This window comes from Xenopus tropicalis, chromosome 2 (assembly GCF_000004195.4).
Source record: "Xenopus tropicalis strain Nigerian chromosome 2, UCB_Xtro_10.0, whole genome shotgun sequence".
Classification (NCBI taxonomy): Eukaryota; Metazoa; Chordata; class Amphibia; order Anura; family Pipidae; genus Xenopus; species Xenopus tropicalis.
Genome location: NC_030678.2, coordinates 84225721 through 84246758, shown reverse-complemented (window position 1 = coordinate 84246758; position 21038 = coordinate 84225721). Strand labels below are relative to the sequence as shown.

Here is a 21038-nt window from a genome sequence, read left to right as displayed (position 1 = left end):
AAAAAAATAGCGTTTTTCATTAAACGTAGTAGGACTATTGAAGGGTATCATTTATAGATTTTGCCTTTCCTTTTCCTTTAAGCCCCTGCCAGTGGGACTCGGGACTTGCCAACAAAGGGTTGGCGAGCCTGCCAGCCCAGTCTGACCCTGAAGTTAGCTTTCCTTTTTTAGTTTGAAATTATCATTTAAGGGCTTTAAACAATTCTTTCCTATTTCTGAACACCTACCTTTTAAAATGTAATTACATTGAGAAACTATAATGAAAAATAGCACGATAATAACTATTCCTTGGATAAATATATGACTGATGTAGTGCTAGTTGGTATAATTATCACTATTGCATCTGTAAGTTTGGAATACCTATTTTGGAGAGCTATTGTACACAAAAAAAAGTTTCAGAGAAGTTATATCTTCTTTATATCCTAATATCCTTTATTACACCCTTGTATTTTACTCCCTAATTTCCCAATGTAGGTGTCCAAAACTTTATTACAGAAGGCACATAATTTTCCAATAAAGATTGTACAGGCCAACATCTTAATGTTGTCTAATATAGGGAGATCAGTGAACAATTTTTGTAAACAGACATAACAAGATAAGCAAGTGAACTGTTTCTTCCCCTGAAATCACATCCCTCTCTTTCTTTGCCCCCAAGCCCAGCTTTCTCCTGCCTTAACTCATTCCTACTCACCTAATGACAGCTACATCTGATTCTGACAATATCTAAGCAGAAACCAGTGTAATCTGGCTGCTGGTCATTTGGATATCTTTTTATGCAGCCACGGCACTTATAGCTCCAGGGCTTTTCCTCACCCCTTAGCCAAACATCATAAGAATGTTTGGTCAGGAGAAATTTTTTCCAAAATATCCAACCATGCGGGGATGTGACTGGAGGTAAATAGTTAGGACAAGTACATTGGGTTTACCTTGACGTGTTATGGTCCCGTAGCAATTTTATAATCACAACCTTGTAAGCAAAAAAAAACCATTTAAAAAAATGTATGCACTTGCACAGTGGCTCGATTTCTAATACAAGAGAGGGCCATGGAACATACATAGGTTAATCCCCTTTCTTGTATTTGTATTGGAAAGAAATTATTAAAATTATTCCTTACCATGGTGAGAACAAAACAACAGCAGAATTTTTAGGGGTCATTTAAAAATGCAAGCGGCCATGCATATATACCCACAGTAGTTACATGAAAAAATCCCATTCATTAAATGTACTAACATCTGAAGTCGCTCCTTCTGCACTGTTGCTCTGAGCACCTGTTTGTTCTGAAAATTGTGCGCCTATTGATGCAGGGGAATCCTAGAGCTACCAGCACCCTTAAAAATGCAGAAGCTTTAGCATTTTCACAGTGGCTTGCGACAATGTTAACAAACTTATTCCTAACTAATTGTGTAGTGTACAGACATCGTTTTAATGCCAAATGCCAGAATTGACGCTATTCCCACTACGAAAATTTTAGCCACAACTACACATAAGTCAAAAATAAAAGCTTGTGCAATTGTGATCATTATAACATATAAAACACATTTGCATTAAATGCATCCCACCTAGCAGCTGCAAATACTCTGGAATTATGGGAAATATGTTGCATTGTGGATAAATACCCCTCTGACTACGATTTTCAACACTGCAGTTTCAGGTCACATATTACCCCTTTTATGTGTCTATTATTATAATTAAGTTTTGTACTTTTTAAGAAGTATTATCTTTCTCTGGAATTGTTAAACAAAACACATGCAGTGTCTTTATCTAATAAAGCTAGTGTAGTGGAAAAAAGAAGACCCATCTGAGTGTCTGAGGCACTACAAACAAACCACTGAACTTTCAGGTCTATGACATTCATGGCAGCATTCCAAATAATGCTACCCACTGCAGGTTACCTGTATTTGCAATTACTACGTGTCTTGGAAGTAATCTGCAGTGGGTAGTGGTGTTTTTATCATCAACACCAGTGTGGTTAAAAGCTCTGCATGTGCATAACTCACAAAGTGAATAAATATGATAAAATCTGAACCACTGCTGTGACAGAAAAAAATAACATAGCACCATTACAAATTGTACACAAATGATATAAAAAAGAGGGTTATTAAAATTACACATACTAAAAATGGTTACATTTAATAACTAAAAACCTACAAAATGTATTATCTGTGGTTGTAGTTGTTCATTTAGGATAGAACAGAAAATTTAAAAAGATAATAGGGCTCATTTATTTCCACAAGTGAAGTGAGCAAAGTATGGTTCTAAGAACAATTGCCATTTTTTCTTTAAAAAATTATTCACTTTTTATCAAATAATTAGGATCTTGCAAGCCTCATCCCAAGGTAACATTCAAAGCCAGAATTCTATAAGAGGTCGCTACTATGCTCTGCCGTTCCTTACTGAAGACTTGCCCCAAACTCTGCTACCAGCAGGAGCTGCATCACCCACCATGAGAAAAGTTCAGCATCCCTGCTGCCGCAGGTCCTAAATCTGCAGTGTCTCGGTCATAGGAAATCCAAGTAGGCTGTCACCTAGCACAAGCAGTAATAGCGTCTGTATCAATTAACCCACGTGCAGCCACAGGAGAGAACCTCCTTTCTCCCTCTTTTAAAATTTCCTGTGCAGTAACCTAGCAAGGTCCTATCACTGCTGTGGCAAATAAAATTTAAAGTCCATTATCAGACATCCACTGTTTTGATCCAGAGGAAGTCAAAAAAACCCTGCCTGAAGCCAGTGCCAATTTTGCCTCAAGAGGGAAAAAAGTCCTTCCTGACCCCAATGGCAACATTCCCTGGATCAAGCATTTGACATTCATTTAACATGCATGATACTTTGCAGACTCTCACGTTTATACAGTATAACATTACTGAAACCACAATATAACAGTGCATGCAGGAAAACATCCATATTCGGTTATTAATGGAAAATATGAGAACATAAAAAAGAGAAACTCCTGAAATTTCGCAAAAAGAGGGGAGGGTGGGTAAGATGTTTCTACCTGCACAGAGATAAGGAAGTGAACTTCTTCTCTTCTTTCTCCACCCCCAGCCAAGCTCCCCCCCCCCCAACTCATTGTTTCTCACCTACAATCCAAATATAGAGGAGAGCACCATAAAGCAAATTTCTGCTAAAATGCTATTTATTTCAGACCAAAAAAAATAAATAGCATTTTAGCAGAAATTTGCTTTATGGTGCTCTCCTCTATATTTGGATTGTATTGAATGGCTCAGCGGTGTGCCTTGCGAGGATTGATGCATCAAGCCTGATCTAAGGGCTGTGCGGTTGAATACCTATTCATTGCTTCTCACCTAATTGCAGCTACATCTGATTCTGCCAAACTTTAAACATAAACCAGTGTAATCTGGCTGCTGGTCATTGACATCCCTTGTCATGTAGCCCCTGTATTTATAGCGACAGAGATTTCCTTTCTGGTGATTGCCGTATGAGCCACGGCTAGAACTAGGGGTAGGCAGTAGAGGCTCATGCCTAGGGCTGTCTCTTACTTCCTTTCCCGTGTCTTCAGCACATGCGCACGTGTGAGCGGATATCAGAGAAGACTGGCTTCCTTGGTTGCCTGGCACTGGTGTTAGCAACATGTGCACCCCCTTCTTTAGATGCATGAGTTTTGCACCTGTTGCTGCTGGTTGCTGAGGGATCCCTGTTGCTACCATCTGATCCAGAGATGGCTTTAGCTCCAGGTTTCCCCTGCATCAATAGGTAAAGCAAAATTGTATTTGAAACAGGAAGGCAGTGGATGCAAGCACAACTCTACAGAAGTAAAAGAAGCAAATACCTGTAATGAATGGGGTCAACTGATTGCGGGAAAATTAGTGCTAATGCAACAGCACTTGTGGTTGTAAATGAGTCCTAATAACATTTAACTGAAATTAAAAAAAACAAGATCTCCCCCCATGAGATACTAGGAACATTAAAGGTGTGTTTTTTTTTTTTTTTTTAAAGGTTGATTTTTATTGATTTTTAACAATAAAGTAAAATAGCATGTTGAAAGGAAAGAGAAGGAAAAGGAGAGAGAAGAAAGGAAGGGATTGGAGAGTAACCCGGTATTGTGCTGTTGTGACTGGTGAGTCTATCCAAGGCGACCAGATATATTCAAATTATCTATAACTTCTTCCCAGTCCTCGGGGTTCAGTTGCATCCCCGAGGCCTCCCACTTTAGCTTTACCCTAGGCCGTGGGTCATATCTCTTGTTAATTAATAGCTTGTATGTGTTTGAAAGTAATTTGGCTTTACTTGGCTGTATTATCAAATGTTCCAGGTCCGAGTATTGCATTTGTGGCTGTTGTTGGAATTGTTTTCCACAGAGGCTTACAATCTGCGCATATCTAAGGTCTGAGAGGCCGGGTCGGGGGGTAATTTGTTGTAGTTGAGGTAATGTATGGAGTTCTCCACTAGAGTAGAGGTGGTCCATGCGTTTTATCCCTAGTCTGGCCCATGATCCTACTTCCGGGAAAGATGCAAAATGTGTTAGGTTACTATTCCCCCATAATGGGGTATCGGGGGAAATTGCTCCTATTTCGTTAACTGTGCCATGGAGTCCCAAGCTTTTTTCGTGGCGTCTAAGACTGGTGGCAGTGGGCTGATGTCTTTCCTCGTTCTATATAGAGCATTATGTAAGCTTTCTACTGAGGTGAAGTAGAGTGCTTCTAGGATCGAGGCTGTACTCTAAACGCAGATTGAGTACGGTCAATTTCGGACAGGGCTTTTTTGGGTATATGACAGGGGGTGTTAGTGAATTGGTACAAGAATTTAGGGAGGAAAATCATTTTACATATGTTGGTTCTACCTATTAGTGTGAGTGGAAGTTTTGTCCAGAATTTGAGGGTATCTACAAATTTATTATGGAGCGGGTTTAGGTTATGTGTAAAAAATTGTGCTGGTTCTTTATGGATCGTTACCCCTAGATATTTAAAGGTATTAGCTATTTTGAGAGTACATTCTGGATCTGCCATTACTGGGACCTGGTCATCTAAAGGAAAAATAGTAGACTTTTCCCAATTAATCTGTAGGCCAAAGAATGTGCCAAAGGATTTAATTATATCTAAGACTGTTTCAAATGAGTTATGGGGGTCTGCTAAGTATAGAAGTGTGTCATCTGCATAGAGGGAGATTTTCTCCTCAACAGTCTTATATATAAGTCCCTTGATTTGCTGGGAGTGCCTAATTTGGATTGCCATAGGCTCGATTGCCAGGGCAAACAATAGTGGGGAGAGAGGGCAGCCTTGGCGGGTGCCTCGAGTAAGGTGGAATGGGGTGGACAGTATTCCATTTACCTTAACAATTGCTTTAGGTGCACTGTACAGCAGTTTAAGCCATTTGACAAAGTAGGGGCCAAATCCCATCCTAGTAATTACCTCCCAAAGATAGGGCCACTCTATGGAGTCAAAGGCTTTGGCTGTGTCGAGTGATACTATTATTCTAGAGCCTTTATTTTCATGTGGTAGTTGTAGGTTAAGAAATAGCCTTCTGAGATTAAAATGTGTTGATTTTGCTGGCATAAAACCAGTTTGGTCTGGTTCAACTAGGGTGGAGACCACTCTAGCTAAGCGCTTCGCTAAAACTTTTGCAAGGATTGTGATCTCCATGTTAAGTAAAGAGATTGGTCTATATGAGGTGCATAGATTTGGATCTTTCCCGGGTTTAGGGATAACTACTATTGTCGCCTCTAAGAATGTCTCGGGAAGGGAGAAAGTCTCAAATGTGTACATCAATGTATCATGCAGTTTTGGGATTATTTCGCAGATGTGGGTTTGGTACCATTCTATAATAAAGCCGTCTGGACCTGGAGATTTGCCTGAGGGGAAGGATATAATGGCTTCTGCTAATTCAAATTGGGTGATGGGGGAGTCCATATATTTAGACTGAGCTCGTGCGAGCTTCGGTAAAGGAATGTTATTGAGATACCCGTGCAGATCTGCATTGGAGTAGTGGGCGGTGGATGTATAAAGTAGAGAATAGAATTTAGCAAATTCGGCAGCTATATCTCTGGGAGTGAGTAGTGTTTCCCCACTCGAGGACAGTATTTTGGGGACAGCTGTGACACTCTCAAGTGGTTTGGCTAGAAATGCCAGTGGTTTCCCATTTTTATCGCCATAGGCGAACATCGTGCTAGTAGCATGGAGAAGTTGCTTTTTGGTGAGTTCTATTCTATGTAGATTAAGGCGCCTGAGTGCATCTATGAAATTGGTATGATTAATTGGTGTAGGATCAGTGGTATAGATTGCTTCACAGGAGTTCACAGCAGTCTCCAAAGTCTGGAGGATATCTTTGGAGTGCATTCTGGTTTTTATAATAGTCGCTTTCAAGGCCCCTCTCATAACTGCCTTAAAAGCGTCCCATACTATCAATGGAGATGCTGTATGCTGATTGTCCTGCCAATATAATTTAATGGCTTCATCTGAGTCAGCTATGATTTCAGGCACCTTTAACCAGAATGGACTGAGTCTCCATTGTCTGCATGCAGGCTCGGGTAATAGTTCCAGGGTAAGGAAAAGGGGGGCATGACCTGAGATGGCTCTTGGCAAAAATTTCACCTCTCTGACTTTTGGGAGAAGTTCTGGAGAAAGCAAAGCTAAATCTATTCTAGAGAAAGTTTGGTGTGTGGCCGAGTATCAGGAAAATTCCTGAGTAACAGGTTATTTCCAACACCATACATCAACTAAGTTATAAGCGGCCGCCCAGGTTGCTAGTTTTGAGGTTGAAGTTGTTGTTGCATTCAGCATATCTAGTGTTGGGTTAAAGCACGCGTTGAAATCTCCCAGAATGCACATTGGGGCCGGGGGAAATTGTGTCGCCACCGTATACATTTCTTGTAGGACAGCCTCTGTGAAGGGTGGGGGAATATATACATTTATCAGTAAAAGTAAGTAGCCTGCTATAGCACATACTGTTATTTGGTACCGGCCCGATCTGCCTGTACGAACCTCTATTGTATCAAATGGTAAACCTTTTCTAAGCAAGATTGAGGTGCCCCTGGCGTAGGTAGAGTATGCTGTGTGGTGTGCATATGAGACCCACGGCCTTTGAAGTGCAAGAACTTTTTTACCTATCAGATGGGTTTCTTGAAGCATCAGGATATGAGGGTTGTATGACTTCAAGTAGTTGAAGACCAGTGCTTGTTTCACCTTATCGTTCAGGCCCCTCACATTCCAGGACACCAATTTGACTGTAGCCATTGCGGTCTAGAGGTGCTGAATAGGAAATGAGGATAATGTGGTTCTTGTACATAGTAAAGTCCTTGGAACAAAGTAATATGGTTAATCTCTCCAATAGGGTAAGAAACAGGGGAAAAAGGAAAGAGGGAAAAGACAGTGTAGAAGATAGCATATAAACAAAATACCAACATAACCCCCCCCACCCTGCCCGTTCCTGAAAGTCTGGTGGGCTTATATTCCCAAACTGAACTATAACTGGGGAAGGTGGTTGCCCGTAACAAGGTTGCATTAAGGCCCCTTTTTCAAGTGGGGTCTCCGTGGGTAATAGTGTAATACATCTTAGTTAAGAGTCAAGAGGTTATTTTCTGAGTTTCTGTTTTAGTGCAATTACCGGCTGTTGAACGTCCATCTCATGCCACCAGGCTTTGTGAAAATACCTAAGGTATGAGTGCCGTCAGGAATCCTTTACATATCTACAAGTCTTGTATAGCACCATAAACGTGTCGATTACATCTGGAGAAGTAAGAGCATGTCCTGTGCGTACTGACATTTACAGTACACAGGTTTGGCCCTCATACTTTGGTGCTGGCAGAGGCCTCAGCACCACACCACTAGAGCCGCGGGGGAGATGGACAGGGCCCGCCAATCCGCGGCACCGGAAGCCAATGTACAGCGAGGTTTTGCTTTAGGCTTTAGTATAACTTGCGTATTGCAGATATCGTTCTTAGTTACAGGATACCGTGAGTCTATAAAGTTCAGTTTCCTGATTGCATGTTTCGACAGCTGGCTATTGAGATCAGTGCCTATATCTTAGCCGCGATGTTCGTGCAGCTGTCTTATGCCATATTGTGTATATGTCCCTTGCGTTTGGAGCAGTGGGGGTTTGCCCTCTGTGCGCTAGTATGAACAGTAGATATGGAGGGTTGTGCGCTGTGCCTGGATATTACTAATAGTATCAATGCCGTATTACTATATGTATAGCGACAGCACTGCCCCATTGTGCTCAAGTTGTCCCGCTGCTCATGCCGCCGTTAAGGCCATGTCGCGGTCCCGGAAGTGGAGGAGCCGTATCAGAAATGGACGCGGAGGAGCCCCCGATGGTCTAGGACGGCCCGGTACGCGGTGTGCTCTCTCCACTGTATAGTGCGAGGTGAAAACTGCTTGCAGTAAGATTTGTCTGAGCCATTGCTCTGCGAAGTCTGTCGGGTTGTTACCTTCTGCGCCTTCCGGGAGGCCCACCACTCTCACATTGTTCCGACGTAGCCGGTTCTCATAGTCGTCTAGGAGGGCAGCTTGTTGCTTAAGCTGGTTCTGTAGATCTCCTATTTGCGTCGCGAATGGGCTACACGTGTCCTCCAGTGTGCTTACTCTGTTCTCCACCGCTGTTGTGCGTTCCCGTATAGTTTGTAGATCAACTTTGATAAGGGAAAGATCTATTTTGACTTCATCTATACGGGCTGTAAGGGTCGCTTGACAGTTTGCAATTGCTGTAAGGACCGGAGCTAGAGTATTGTCGGGCACAGGCTCGTCTGGTGGAGCAGGAGAGGAAAGCGAGTCGGCGCCATCTTGTGCAGGCCATCGCACGAAGTGGTCGAGTTTTTGCGATGTTTCTGTGTTTCTTTTGGGTCCCTTATTGCCCCCCATGTTAAATTAGCACACTGGGGTATCAAAGGGATATTTTCTGTGCGTCAAATTTGGGTCTATTTAGGTCCAGGATCAGTATGCCCACGGAGCTCACCGTGATGCGACTTGCTAGTTCGGCATTCGGCCACGCCCCCGCAAAAGGTGTGTTTTTAAAGCAGTAACAAAGAGAGAATAACATTTTAGTATGCGCTACTACAGTAAAATATACTTCCAGTTTTAAAGGATAAATAAAGAAACAATAAATGCTATTGAAAAATTAAAGGTCAAAAAATGGTTACTTATGACTTTCAGGTTCATTGTTTATATTATCAGCCCTAGATGCTAAACCAAAAGCTGCATGTTTTTACCGAAAAACTTAATACCACATTATATTTTCTTGTATTCATGAAGTTATTTAAAATGGATTCAGTACAACTGTAAAAATAACATCTGAATATTACATGGAAATATTGTTCCGATTGTGTTCTGATATCATTAAAGATTTATAGTTTTAGATTGTCTCTTTAAAAACTTATTGTAAACATTGCTATAATGAGTAAATCTACAATCAATAGCTTGTAACCTATGGCAAAACAACTAGCCATTCTAAAAATATTTTTTGAGGAAATGTGAAAGTGTGATTCTTTTGCCTCTGTTTAAAAGAAATTCCCAGCATTGTTTTGGGGCACAGAGAAGTCACACAGATACTGCACATTTCTAGTGTCTATTGTAATCTTAAAAGCAGGCATTTAAGAAGAAAGTCAGGGCTTGATACTGATCACATTCATACCCAATATAAAAAGATCACTGACGTGTTGATTTTGAAGTTTTAAGGCAACTTCAGCAAAAGTCACATAGTGGATTCTGCGCATCCTTAATTTTAACATTAAAGCAATTGCATGATATGTTGGTATTTGTTGGTAAGGACCATAGATTTTAAAGGAGAACTATACCCCCTGAATGAATACTTAAGCAACAGATAGGTAAGTTGTGTTAAGTGACCTATTAAAGAATCTCGCCAAACTGTAATATATATATATCAGTATATGTTGCCCTTTTATATCCTTTCCCTTGATCCACAATTTTGTGATGGCCTGTGTGCTCCCACAGAGATCACATGACCAGAAATAATTTAGCTCTAACTTTAACGGAAAGTAGTGTGGAAGCAAAAGGCAGAACTCTGTCCATTCATTGGCTGATGTGGCCCTTAATTCTTAAAATGGCAATTTTCTATTTAGGATTACCCAGTAGCACATACTATTCGAAAAGTGTATTTTCATGAAAATGGTTTATTTAGATAAAGCGGGATTTTACATATGAGCTTTTGTTTATGCAATATATTTTTATAGAGACCTACATTGTTTTGGGGTATAGTTTTCCTTTAAGCATCAGAGTAGCCTTTTGTAGTATGTCAGACCTATAGAAAATTGGCAATAATAATATACCAGTAGCTAACTACTGTTGCATTACTATAAGCTAGAACTCCAAATACTAGATAGGCATATCCACTACTTTGGGGTACAAAATGGTCTTACAGACAATAGAATTTAAATTGGTTGGGAAGTTTTTATTATACAGACAACAATGCAAAGGTAGACATTTCCATATGATTATTTGAATCCCTGTAACTAATGTAATTTACTTGTGGCCATTAAAATGTTAACAAAGGACAAGGCTTTTTCAGCGAGATTTGTAATAATTTTAATGCAATGACAAATATCCCTGTATGGCAATGTTCCCTCTAAGCTGCTGCATCTGCAATTTGCTATGGAAGCTGTCAGATACACATAGGTTTAAAGGGAAAGTTAAACTAGAAGATGTTTTGGATCATTTTGCTATGATACTGACTTGCTACTTTTTAAATTTTCCAGTATTACATTTTAATACTCATTCCTTCTACTTTACTCCTACATTAATTTCTACCTGCAAGCTTTTTCTTTGTTAGGTGCAAATTTTTTCACCTAATACAGATCTGCAGCTAAATTATACAGTTTTGAGAGTGGTGAAATTTTTCATGAATATGTGCTATAATTTCGCTATACGTTTTCTTTTGCCAGTAAACAAATCATGTTTTTTTTACACTTAAAAGGAGAAGTGAGAAAAAAAATGTCCATTTACTCCAATGCATAGGGCACAAGAAAAAAACAAATATACAACTCATTGACTGTAGTGCATTTGCCGAAAAAACACCCAATGACATCAGTGCATTTGCCAAAATTTTAGCAAGTTTTTCCATGTTTTTGCAGAAGTTTTAGCAAAGCGAAACGTGGCAGTTTTGCTCATCACTAGTGGCAACTGTATATTCACTGTCTATAACAACACATTAAAATGCAGCAGGACCCACTGAAGGCTAAGTATAGAGAAAATGACCTATCTGAGTGTACCTTAAGTGCTCAAACACATGGGCATTTGTGTTTGCTTTGTGGTAGATTTTATGTGCGTTCCATCATGTGGCAGCATAGACAATTACATTTGCATTCACTGTGCCCTTGTGTACACAGATCAATTCATAACTTCAACATAAAAAATACGCTAGCGTGCAAATGCAGATACAACCACATGTGTAAGGGTTCAGGCTGCAAAAAAACACACAAGAGAAGTGCCACAAAACACCCATTGACTTTAATGCATTTTGCAAAAAAAAAAAAAAACGCCACAAAAAAAGCTCATTGATTTAAATGTACTTTAAGCTGAAAAACACCCACTGACTTCAAAGTTTTTCGGCAAAACAAAATGGTACAGATATGTAATCAAATTCAGACACTGGAATGACCTAGATATGTTGTCCATTAATTGTTGTATCAACATTAGAGAGCAAACTGGGTACATACATATGATACAATTAGGTGCATTAATAGAGGCAGAAAAATGATTGCTGGCAATAAATAGTATACTACATCTTTATCATATATCTAAAAAAAAAATACACTAGTGAACCACCTAAAGCTCTATTGAATAGTAATGGGTTTTCTGGCTTAAATTGTTTGAAATAAGGTATGAAATTTTATAGCAGGCAGATAAGAGCAGACCAGCCTCTGAGGTTATCGTCTGTCACATTCTATGTTACTGTGTCTCTCCCAAGCAATATTGTAATGAGGAGACAGGCCATTAAAACCTGTGGCACAGTGTCGCAGGCATAATCTATTTCATCTTAAAAGATACGCTAAATGACATTTTTCATTACAAAACCAGTTTTGTATTCCAGTGTTGCAGTGCAATCCAAAGTGACAGCAGTAAACATGCAGAGAAAGCATGACAACAAGCTTTTGTTTCTAAGATATATGTTAGGCATTAATTAATTTTCTGAAACATAGGCTCATATGTAGTGTACAGGAAACTATATGCGTAATATTATCATTTTTAAATAAGCAAAAAAAGTATACATGTGTAAACTGTATACATTATATTTTAAGCATTTCTATACACATTCATTTTCATGTCATTCATTTTTCATGGACATATATGAAATATATCTACCCTCACAAATTAAACTGTGTGTTTCTGAATAAGGGATCCTGTACCTGTATATATATATATATATGTATATATACCCTTTTTTCACTTTGTAAGACTTGTAAGTGCAATTTTATATGATACTATACAGTTTTTTTTATTATGGCACCCAGGCAATTATAATATATATATATATATATATATATATATATATATATATATATATATATATATATATATATATATATATATATATTGTATGTATAAACATAGTTAGAATATGCAGCTGAACAAACATATATTAGATGCAAGATATTTATCTTTGGGTTAAGAAGTGATGTGCATGTTCTGTATATATAGCCTTTCATCTCAGTTAAAAACAGAGATAGGATCCATGCACACACACACAAGGGGGAGCTGTGTAATAATGTCATGAAAAACCTCATCAGTACCTAGCTTATATCAGCTTATATCTTTGCATCTGCTTCAAAGCTATGAAATTGCTCCCGCATGTATTAAGATTCTCACAGCTTCTCAAGACCACACCTGTGGATGGAAGCATGTACAGGATTGGGGCCATCACCACAGTGGAATTTAATCTATTGCTGCTGTAATTAACTTAAGATGAAATTTTATTGTATTTTACTCTTTTTCTATATATTATTAAAAACTCTATTATGAACTTGTTTGCTGCTATCATCAATTTCAGTAGAAAATCTTCTGCTTATTAAAATTGTGCATCAGCCCAAATCCTTGTATCTCTGAAGGTCTGAGCTATATGAGGTCACTAGAAGATCAGACAGGCTGCACTTACACATTAGTGATTTTATGTTTTATAGCCAGTGAGGCAAAAGGCAACAGCCCATCATGTCCAGTCTTTAACAGTAACCTTTTTATCTGATTATTATCTCCTTCTGCAATTTGCATAATCATAAGTGTGGCCACCCTTCAGGAGTACACAAACTGCAGGCTTCATGTAATCCTCATGCACAGACATTTATTCTTCAGTGCAAATACTAGCTGTATTGGCATGGTCACTGAGGCAGAATTCAGGTATTTGTTAAAAGTGCCAGTAGGCTTACAGTATTTGCTTACTATAGCATGTCAAAATATCAAAATTGTTCTCTGGCACTATTTTTTTTCATCTTTTATTGCATCTTCACTTCATAATTTGTGTAGCAAGATTTACTTATGTGTAAGATGTTTAGCTTCAAATGTGTTAAAACATTTTATTACCACCCAAAGAGTAAATATATGCTTTATCTAAAATAGATCAAAACATGGGTGATATGTCATGTCAATTTGTCTATTGGTAACACATATCTCGTGTGAAGCTGGAAACATGGTGAGATCCACTTTTCCCATTTGTTTGGCAGTATAGCTAACAGAGCAAGTCTTTGCCCAATTTCACCATCCAAGTAATGGGTCAGACATTTTTGGATCCTTGGGGCAAGCAGTCACCTAAGTTTGCATCGACAGTTACATGGAGTCCTGGGCCAATGGGATTTTCCTGTAGGGATTTATACATGAATTAGCCAATATTAAATATTAGTTGGGGAGGATACCTTTAAACATTAGTAGCAAAGATGGTGTTACAGCAAATGAGACTAGAGTAAAGAATTGTGTGTTTAAACAAAACACTATATAGAACGATAACTCTAGATTTTGAAGCATTGCTAATAACATTTCCAGATAACCTTTTTCTACCGATGTAGCTAAAATTTAGTTTTTAACTTTGTGATATGCTTTAAAGCTTTTTGTTTCCATTTTCTGTATATTTTATATGTATTTCCAGCGCCATAGAATTTGTTTTTGAGCACCACATGTCCTGATAAGTCCTGCATAAATAGCTGCAAACATTCTGGAAAAAACACAAAGGATATTTGGCTGCATATGCAGTTTGCTGTACTGGGCAGTAGACCAGCTGTACATGACAGGCCGAAGAGACATCGTTATGACAATTCTATTTTATTTTTAGCATACTTTTTGGGGATTTACAAAGTAGTCAGACTAAGAATTATATTAAAGTCATATAACAGTTTAAATGCTTCTGTGCAGTTAGTAAAATAGGATTTAGTTTATACGACCATATGACCAAATATTCTCATAACTTCATATAGTCTTTTAAAGGTGACTCATTTACTCTTAATCATAGTTAATGAATTACCTAGGATTCCACTGTCTGCTAGGTAATTATGGCCCCAACTGTGAAATATGAAAAAAATACAGAAAGATTTATCAATGTGTGAAATTAGAGCTCAACACAGTAAAATTGTACCACTCTCTATTAATTAGAAGCATATTTATCAAATGTTGAACTCTAACTTTCACCCATTGATAAATATGACTCTAAAAAATCTATTAAAAATTAATCAAGAGCAGTGGAATTTTACTATGGTGAACTCTAATTTCACATTTTAATAAATCTGCCCCTACTGGACTCATTTCTTATCAACCAGATAAAAAGATGGTTTGTTGATGGGCACAGATTTCCGTGTGATGAAGCAAAAGTATGAGAAGTACATAAATGCACCTGATACGGCAAGTGCAAGTTGCCTCTTCCAATGAGCAGTTTGCCATCAGTCAAGCTGAAGGTCTGACAGTGTCAAAGGGGGGCGGTAAAAATGCAATGCTGACAAAATACAAAGCCAACTGCGCCTGTTTTTTGCACTTTGTGCATTACCTTATATTAGAAAATGAGCCCTACAGTGTATAGTATTTAATGCTTAGTTTAAAAAAGTGTATTTTAATGTTTGAAAGATAGTTTAATGTAATTTATTAATGCCTCTTAGCGCTCACTTACCATGATCATATGTTTTGGACATAGCTGCACTCTGCACGTTACACTGGATTAAAAATGCAGCAAGAGGTGCAGAACACAGTACAGGAACTTCCTAACTTGAGTAAAATGATAAGCAAGTTCAGACATTGATAGGGGGTGTTTGGTAAATAAACCACACATTGTTTAAAGGAGAAGGAAAGGTACAATCACTGGGGGGGTGCCAAAATGTTAGGCACCAGTGATTGTAATCTATTACCTGGGCTAGGTTGGAGCTGCAGAGTGCCATTGATTCCTATGGGAGGCTTCCAAAATCATACACAGAAGGATCAAATTCTGAAAGGTTTTCCGGCTGCTTACAATCGTTTGGTACAAAAATTTCGGATCGCCAATATGATATTATCGTGACTAATACAATTTTTTCATAGGCATTTTTGTGATATTTGCGATCTTCAGAAATTATCGTATCCAATCTGAATTTTCATCTCATCTTTTGTTACGTATGGGCACCAATGCACTTATGTTTTGTCATACCCTATTTCTGCTTTCAAATGAAAATGGTATTCTTTGAAAACATAATTTGATACTCAATTAACCTTTATAATACTGCTTCCAATATTCTGTCACATGTTGACCAAGTCTGAACAGTAATATTATTTTTTCTAACCTGTTAAAAAAGGGATACACCTAAAAGGTTTTATGGTGGGTTTTAAGTTTTATGGTGGGAAAGCAGCAGCAAGAATGACGGAAATACTATAAAGTGCTGCCTGCTAGTGGAGTCATGGAGTTGTAAGACAGAAATGCTGCCTATGGTTCTTTCAGGCCAGCACTTTTTTCAACTAGGCTTTGTTGAAGTTAAAATTTGCATGTGAGCAAAACAACTCACTTGGCTGGAACATTGCTTGCTATAATGACCCAAATGAATACTCGATTGTTAAAAAAAACTTTCACTTATAGGATAGAATAGAAATAGCAATTTTCTACTCAAAATTTAAAATAAAGAGGCTATCACACAGCTGAACTGGAAAACACCATCTGTTTCATAAAAAGGGTTTACTATTGTGCAAATACATATTAATTTGTATACGTGACGTTATGATTGTACCAGCACTAATACATGCAAACATTTACCAGCTAGCAAAATACCTAATTGTAATGTTAGGCTAACTGCTTGTTTTATATAGCAGCCTGACAACTACGGAGCACAAGGCGCAATATGAGATTGCACTGTATGTGTTATAAACTTTAATTCCGTCAAAATATAGGCATTTTGGTGACCATCACACCTTTACCCTTTCACATAAGCATCAGCAAATTATCATCCTCCAAGAGGTCCATATTTAAGTCAAGGTTTGCTTTTTACTGTCTTGAGTAAAGTATTTCACATGACAGACTGCTAGACACGTGCCTCTAACACCCTCTGTTCCCTAGCAGCTGACACACACACATTACAGCTACTGCAGCTAATAACGGAGAAAGCATTAGCTGAAAGTCAGTTCTCCTTACACCTGTGCTATTCCCTTTAGCACTCCTCCCCTAACCAGTAAGAGCATAATTATACTGTATATACTGTGCTTATAAGATTGAACTGAGCTGCTTTTAAAAATAACTTTAGCACCATTAGTGTCTAAACCTTAATGCCTTGTTGTCAGGTCCCACCCTCCCCCACAACAAATAAATAAAATAAAACAATGTGATTCATTAGGAGATATTAAGTAATAAGAAAAATTCTTTATTTTTCAGTCAGTTAGATGCCCCTCGTTTGGATGGTGGTCTCTTATATATGCAGATCTGAACCTTACCTAGTACAGGGACAGAGGACTTAAAAATGTTGTTACAGTGACAATGCAACTCTATGTTGTCTCTTTGAGAGCCGACAAAGGCATCTTCTGCCAAAAGATACTCTCTTGAGATACTAAATAGCTGGCATTTCCATGCTTAGCAGTTGTATTGTCAGCTTGTTCTTATATAATAGTCTCTAGAAATCTGAACGCTACTACAAATCAATCATTGTCTTTCTGAAATGTTTTTTTCTTACTGAAGTAGGCTTTTAGCACAATGGATGTTAAAGAGACAGTGACACTACAGTTATTCTATTCATTAAAAAAAAAAAAGAAGTAAAATTTGTGGACATAAAATTTTGGGTACAATATAGTTGCTCTTCTCTGTACATAACAGTGGACTCTTGCAGCACCTAACAGCCACAGTGAATTCTTTCTGATATATACACCATGACCCAGTGTACACATGCATGCACATTTGAACCACAAATGAGGTGAAGACAATTCTTCAAGGCAGTAACAGCAACTATGTCAAGAACAATTTTTTAGAGGTGTATTATCTCACTAAAAAAGGTTCTTACTTGAGTGTTTTGAAGCAGTAAAGTCTAAGAACGTCCCTGCCTTTTTATTAATATGGTGGCATGATGGCTCTGTGATTAGCACTGCTACCTTGCAGGACTGTGGTCCAAAAGTTGAATCCTAACCCCAAGGCACAATTTTCAAGGCTTTCCCTATGTCTACATATGGATTTCACCTGGGTATTTCAGTTTTCTCCCACACTCCAAAAATATACAGGCTTCTGATAAAAATGGACCATCCTGTGGGTGTTATAAAACACTATTGTAGGGGTTGATGCAAATGATGAACAATCTCTGTAAAGCACTGTGTGAAATGTGAGCACTATTCTAAAAAAGCATAATAATCCCTCATGAGGATACTATAGCACAAATAGTAGGACAAGGTAACATTCAAGTTTAGTTGCTTTCCAAGTACTCAATAATATGAACATTGGACACAACAGAAATGATACAGCATACTTTTTTTCAAAAGTAGGGCATTTTCATCTAACCTTTAAACATTAAAACACTCAACTTATTAAAATGTGTGCTTATTTTTGAAGGTTTTTAAAAAGATTTATTCAAAAAAAAAACTACAGAATATGTTCAGATGGTATCTGGTTTACAAACACACCACAAAGACAATAGCAACAGACATAAAAGTAAATATTTGGGCATGGGAATGTTGAATGTACATAAGTATATGCTACATCAATCATATAAACAAATGAAAAGAGACGCCTCTTGGGCCCCAAGGGCGCATACATTAAATCTAAACATTTCTCTGCCACAATAATGCCCAATCCTGAAAAGCATTGCAGGCCCTGTGGATGCAAAGGGGTTAACTGGAAGTTCCTATTGCAGGCAAATTGAATACTCATGTCTGCAAATGTGGCAAATGCTATATTTTCTTACAGTATGTCATCAAGCAGAACAAAGGATTTCATATTGAAAACAGTAACTGGATTAATAATAATCACAATCATTACATTTGACATACTTAGTTTTATACTATCATACACTATGCACGTAGATACTGTATCCAGTTGTTGCTATACATGCTTAAGTATACTATATGTCAAGCATTTGTAGCATAATTAGCGACCAAAAGGTAAGTATTGTTAATCAGTAGATGCGTGACTGGCACTTTCATTTATTGATATCTGTAACATCCATTTAACACTTCTTAGCTAGACAATATTAGGTTTATATTGCGGACTAAAAATTATTAACTATTACATCAATAAGAAAGAGTTTATTGGAGTGATTATAAGCATGCATGATTATATCTGTCTCATATTGATGTGACATTATCACATCACTAACACCAATGAAAAATCAAGTAAACATACAATGGGCATATGAAATATTTTATAACATAGTAACAGGAGTAAAATCTATGGGTGTTGTACATTATCAATAACAATATATTTACTATTGATCTAACAAGCACATTATGTGATAAATACACTTCAGTCTAAAACTGTACCAAATGCAATGATTTACCTTTCCATTTACGACAGACTATTATAACAGTAATCAATGCTATATGACTTGTAAAACATTGATAGGAATACTTAACCAAACCACATGGCCATGCATGTTACTAGTAAGTGTTTTGCTAATCAGACAAATGTTATTACTCATGAATGCAATATTCTAGAACCAAAAGATGCATGGTACCAATGATCCAGTCAGAGCATTATACACTTACTGCAATGCTATCCCACAATAAAATCCCCATTCATATCCATATAAACATACTGACACAATATTTAAATAAGAGGAGCCTGTTAAAAAAAAAAATATATATATATATATATATACACACACAGATTAAGAGAAAGAGAGTGAGACATACACAGACTCAAGCATACTAATACATATGGTCAAATGAGAGCAGACATGCATATCCCATAAGCCAAGATTAACCCTCTAGAGCCCAGAAGAAGCCCTTCAGCTCCAAAGGCATGCAAGGGTTAAGCGGTTTTATCCTACCTTGCTCTGCAGAGTGCTGCCAGGGGAGTGTGAGGAAGAGCAGGCAGGTGAGGGTGCTGCAGTGCCCCATGCTGTGCGCGGATACCCAGGGATGGTGCTGATGCTGATACTGATGCTCCTTGTCTACTGCTTGTGAAGCTCCCAGCCCGGTCTCTGGCTGCTCCATAATAGGAAGATGAGGGAGGGGCTAATACCGGAGAGCCGGCCAATGGAAGAGTAGAAGAGGAGGGAGCCAGCACGTGTTGGAAGGATGTATAGGCTAGAATGGACACAGCGGGGTACAGTAAGGTAAATACACTCCAAGCGCCTGGTGTCTTGCTGCTGCGGCGGTGTGAGTGGAGACAAGGTGCGTAGTTGAAGTGCCGGGTCCGCAGTGCATTGTGGGAGGTTTGTACACACTGAGTGATTAGACGGAGACGCGCGGAGGGATAATACTATGCCTTGTGACGAGGCGTTTGATTGGGGTTTGGCGAGAAAGATTAGAGAATGCAGATTGCGGTAGGGCCACGGGGCCTGCGGACAAACGCACAAATGCAATCCGTTTATGTTGAACCATAAAGGCAGGCACCGAATTTCTGTTTCGTTCAGGAAGCCTATAAACACCGGTGTAACTGTACCCTGCCCATGTTTGTAGGAAGGTTAGCGGCAGCTTTGTTTTCCCCTAAGGAAAGTGTGAGTGCTTTCCTGCGTTGTGCTATTCCAGTGATGGAACACTGCTGACACTGAAGACAAGGGTACAATGAGAGTTGAGGGTGCGTCTGAGTAGCAGCTGCTTGTAGCCTATGGGAACAGATAGTAACATATTTTTGCCTTTTTTTATTTGCACTGGCATAGTAAGGGTACAGGGCAAATGATTGTGAAGGCATGCATTAAATCGAATTTATGGCTCAGCCATGTTACAGGTTTAGCTTATTCGACTAAGTAAGTGTGCTGTTGGTTTTTTATTTTTGATATCATTTTTTTTTTTGCCAGCGTCTTAAATACTTGTGTCAGATTTTATAGCTAACTTCATTAAAGGAGATTGGTGTTTATTCGTATAATTAACTTACGTTTAATTTATAGTAATTGAAGTACACTTTCACATGGTGTTTTTTTTTTTATTGATCAAATTCTTATAGAGACCATGCCCAGATATAGTTAATCAATAGATATAACACTAGGAGACCTTTGGTGCAAGCCTCAAAGCATTTACAGGTAACATATAGTCGCTGCCTGAGTGCCAGGCTTATTTATATACACAGTAAATGTGACCTTATATAATCAGTTTTGTGTGTGAGAATATCATATTTTATTGGGAGAATCAACGTTGGTCATTTTACAATGATTGTTATATTGAACTATGATTGCTGTTATATCATTCATAATAAATTAAAGTAACCCATCATTATATGCATCCATCCATAGCTGTATCCATTCATAGATCCCAAAGTAAATTCTCCATTCATTAAATACATTATGGACAGATGTTACCAGAATATAAAAAAAAAAATCCATGGTGTTGTACCAATACTATGTTTTGGTTGTGGACCCTTTGGAATGTACTCATTGCAAATCTGTCTTTATCCAGTTTAAATACTGGATACAGTTCAAAAGTAATGCAATCTGTAGTTTAGAAACACTCTTCCGAAATGACAGCTGTCTGAAAAGGGCACTGATGCTATGATATACTAAAATCTAAAA

General features: G+C 38.2%; 1 protein-coding gene across 1 annotated transcript in view; it reads right to left on the bottom strand.

Annotated features, from left to right (window-relative positions):
- epha10 (EPH receptor A10) overlaps nucleotides 1-19471 on the bottom strand; it is a gene marked incomplete at its 5' end in the record, with an annotated part of 56020 nt that extends 36549 nt beyond the window's left edge. Inside the window, 1 exon segment of the mRNA NM_001097348.1 lies at nucleotides 19359-19471. Coding sequence (NP_001090817.1) covers nucleotides 19359-19428 — 70 coding nt within the window.
- Nucleotides 19472-21038: the final 1567 nt, after the last annotated feature.